The 3,623-nt window shown below is 34.4% G+C and overlaps 1 protein-coding gene across 1 annotated transcript; it reads left to right on the forward strand.

The window, feature by feature from the left end:
- Positions 1 to 357: 357 nt before the first annotated feature.
- Positions 358 to 3,078, forward strand: LOC113288003 (endoglucanase 11-like). The gene is made up of 5 exons (XM_026536929.1): positions 358 to 661; positions 763 to 975; positions 1,065 to 1,265; positions 1,400 to 1,654; positions 2,291 to 3,078. The coding sequence occupies exons 1-5, from the start codon at positions 437 to 439 to the stop codon at positions 2,951 to 2,953; spliced, it is 1,557 nt and encodes a 518-aa protein (XP_026392714.1). The 5' UTR covers positions 358 to 436; the 3' UTR covers positions 2,954 to 3,078.
- The last annotated feature ends 545 nt before the right edge of the window (positions 3,079 to 3,623 follow it).

Here is a 3,623-nt window from a genome sequence, read left to right on the forward strand (position 1 = left end):
GAATCTCTAAAATTAGTATCTGTTGGATCATTAATTAGAATGAAAAAATAGCAAATTACAGTAAATATAAACATTAAACATCCCATATGTGCAGGGATTGTCATGATTTGTTACTCTCATTAATTAAATAAGCATGTAACAACATTGATTAGACACTAATACCTTATATTGACTCCTTAATGAGAGAACTATACCCCCATATCAAGTAGTCAGAAATAAAGCAATACTAACCGTTGGATCCAATAAGAACTGAAAACACCGAAATGAAATGGAATGAATACAGATTCCATTCCGTACTCTTATATAAGAAACATTGAGAGTTTCATTCCATTTCCATAATACACAGAGTGAGAAAAAGGAAACTACAGAAATAACCATATTTTCCCTTCCCTTGCTGAACTGTTAAAAGTTCTTTAAAGGGGAAGAGTGGCGAAGAATGGTAGAGAAAACCCAATGCAGATGTCTAATTAGCTCAACAAAAGTATGGGTTTCTTTGGTTTTCCTTGTTTCATTCTCTTGTCTATCCAAGGCTTTTGATTACAAGGATGCTTTGAAAAAGAGTGTTCTGTATTTCGAGTCACAACGATCCGGTCGATTGCCGTATAATCAACGGGTACGCTGGAGAGATCATTCTGGACTTACTGATGGATTGGAACAAGGGGTAAGTAAGCTCATTCCCATTATAAGAATGCTTTGATGTAAATACTAATTTTTTTTTTTTTTTAATTTGATCTGTTTCTTGCTATTTTTGCTGATTATTAGGTTGATTTAGTTGGAGGATATTATGATGCTGGCGATCATGTAAAATTTGGTTTACCCGTGGCTTTCACTGTCACAATGCTTTCATGGAGTGTAATTGAGTATGGTGAACAAATCGCCAACTCCAGTGAATATGAACACGTACTTGAAGCCATCAAATGGGGAACAGATTATTTCATTAAAGCTCATACTTACCCGAACGTATTTTGGGCTGAGGTAATTAAATATACAATTCGTATAATCATCATCATTTTAAGAATAGTTATTACAAGAGTTCTAAATTTTGATTGACGTTTATATACAAGGTTGGAGATGGTGACACCGATCATTATTGTTGGCAACGACCGGAAGATATGACAACATCTAGACAAGCTTATAAAATCGACGAAAATAACCCGGGATCAGATCTTGCTGGAGAGACTGCAGCAGCAATGGCAGCAGCTTCTATCGTCTTTAGGAAGTCTAACCCACATTACTCTCACTTGCTCTTACATCATGCTCAACAAGTAAGTCAATTAAACTGTTAAAAAAAATAATGGATTTTCTGTATTTTATTAGATTGATAATTTTTCATTTATTGTAAATTTGTTTTGTTAATTTTTCACTAACATTGTTGTTTCATCTTTTTTTTTTTTTTTAGTTGTTTGAATTTGGAGACAAGTATAGAGGAGCATATGATAGAAGTGTACAAGTGGTGAAAAGTTACTATCCATCAGTGAGCAGTTATAAAGATGAATTGTTATGGGGTGCTTTGTGGTTGTACAAAGCCACCGACAATATGAATTACTTCAAGTACATAATCAATAATTCTCATGAATTTGGTGGCACTGGATGGGCCATTACTGAATTCAGCTGGGATGTTAAGTACGCTGGTATTCAAATTCTTGCTTCCAAGGTAAAGTTCAAATCTTTTTCCCACAATTTTTTTGATCTCTCTCTGTCTTCTCTTTTACAATTCCAAATCAACAAACTTTTCACTTTAGTCTTTAAACTTTTCAAACCATGGAGGTACACCATTTAGTGAGCCGGCCTAAATCAAGGTTAACAGATCAACAACTGTGTGCTATACATTCTTCTATCTCCGGCTGGATTTTGTTTCCGATATCTACTTTCAGACAGTTAAAACCATTCCTTCAATTTAACTTCAGTTTGTACTATTTAAGTCGTATGAAATGAGACTTTTCAATCACCATCAATTTCTCCCTGAAGCAGCAATTTGTGATGTTGATAGGCCTGGTCCAGAGTTGTTGTTGATGATGTTCTAGCAAAATAAGGAACTATTTTGGCGACATTACATCAGTCTTTATGTCCAAATTAACTAGTTTTAATGTATTCGAATTTTTGATTTTTTTTTTGCTAATAATTTACACTGTTTATTCTATTACAACTCATGCAAGCCCGACAAGGGAACTATCAGTACGTTCTATTTTTAATTAGTGCCAATTTTTTGGCCGAATTCGTGTAGAAAAAGGTTGTCAATTCATTTGCTCGTACAGGAAATTAAACTCTTCAAGTTATTTTTGTTTTACAGTTGTTGATGGATGGAATTCATGAAGATCGTCATACTCAAAACATTCTTGAGCAATATCGTTCCAAAGCCGAGCACTATCTATGCTCGTGTCTTGGTAGAAACAATGACAGCAATGTGGAGGTAACACCAGGGGGGCTTTTATTCATCCGAAAATGGAACAACATGCAATATGTATCGACTTCGGCTTTCCTTCTTACCGTATACTCTGATTATCTTAAAAACGCAACTCAAAAGCTCAACTGCAACGGAGAAATGGTAAAACACCAAGATTTGTTTGCATTTGCAAAATCTCAAGTCGATTACATATTGGGTTCTAATCCAATGGGTATGAGTTACTTAGTCGGGTTTGGACCCAGATACCCTAGAAGAGTGCACCATAGAGCTGCATCCATCGTTGCATATAAAAGAAGCAAAGGGTTCATTGGTTGTACACAAGGGTATGACTATTGGTACAGTAGAAATGAACCAAACCCAAATGAAGTAATCGGGGCTCTTGTCGGTGGACCGGATAGCCACGACAATTTCAACGACCATCGCGGAAATTACATGCAAACTGAAGCATGTACGTATAATACTGCTCCATTGGTTGGAATTTTTGCTAAACTACACCAACTACATGAGGGCAAAAATACATCTCAATATTCATCTTTTGCTTCCTCTTAGGATTATAAGTGTCTAAAATACAAATATATAAATATGTAGATTGAAATTGTACTTTGTTTTCGTATTAGTTTGTTTTCGGTGGCTATACCACCGTTTCAAACATATTCGGAAAATGGGTTATTTGTCCAAATATTTTTAAAACATGGTTCAAATGAACGAGTAAAAATTATTACGGGTAAAATGGACACAAAAAAGAAATAGCAAGGATGAAACTGGATTCATCATGACTTGAACTTAAAAAATAGTAAGGATGAAACTGAATGCATCCAGATGTAAATTAAAAATAAGAAAAAGTATTTAAAAATGGGTAGGATGAAACTTTTTACATCCTGGCTATTTTTACATTTTTATCCATTTAAACAGTATCAAAATATAAATGTCTTTTTCATCCAGGAATTATTGATTTTGGTCTTTTTAACCAATTTTGTGTTTTGTAAATTGAAAAGCTTGGACTTTAAGCTAAAAGAGATGGGAATAATAATTTAAATATTTTATAAGGGATAGGGCCGAAGTAATTTTCATAAAGGAGCAAGTTGCTCGCACTTTTGGAAAGTATGAACTATGAAGTAATATTATGCAATTTTTTGTGCCTTGTAAACGAGTTTCTAGTCTCGACTCTAGAGATGATTCAAGATTTTTGCCGACTGATTGTTGTCATATCTCGTTGGGA

The sequence above is a fragment of the Papaver somniferum genome, chromosome 6 (assembly GCF_003573695.1).
Source record: "Papaver somniferum cultivar HN1 chromosome 6, ASM357369v1, whole genome shotgun sequence".
Taxonomy (NCBI): Eukaryota; Viridiplantae; Streptophyta; class Magnoliopsida; order Ranunculales; family Papaveraceae; genus Papaver; species Papaver somniferum.

Bases quoted from the DNA above. Each gene is read 5' to 3' on its own strand.
- LOC113288003 (XM_026536929.1), top strand. From the start codon at position 437: ATGGTAGAGAAAACCCAATGCAGATGTCTAATTAGCTCAACAAAAGTA. The intron at 662-762 runs GTAAGTAAGCTC...GCTGATTATTAG, and splicing joins CTGATGGATTGGAACAAGGG to GTTGATTTAGTTGGAGGATA. The intron at 1,655-2,290 runs GTAAAGTTCAAA...TTTGTTTTACAG, and splicing joins TTCAAATTCTTGCTTCCAAG to TTGTTGATGGATGGAATTCA.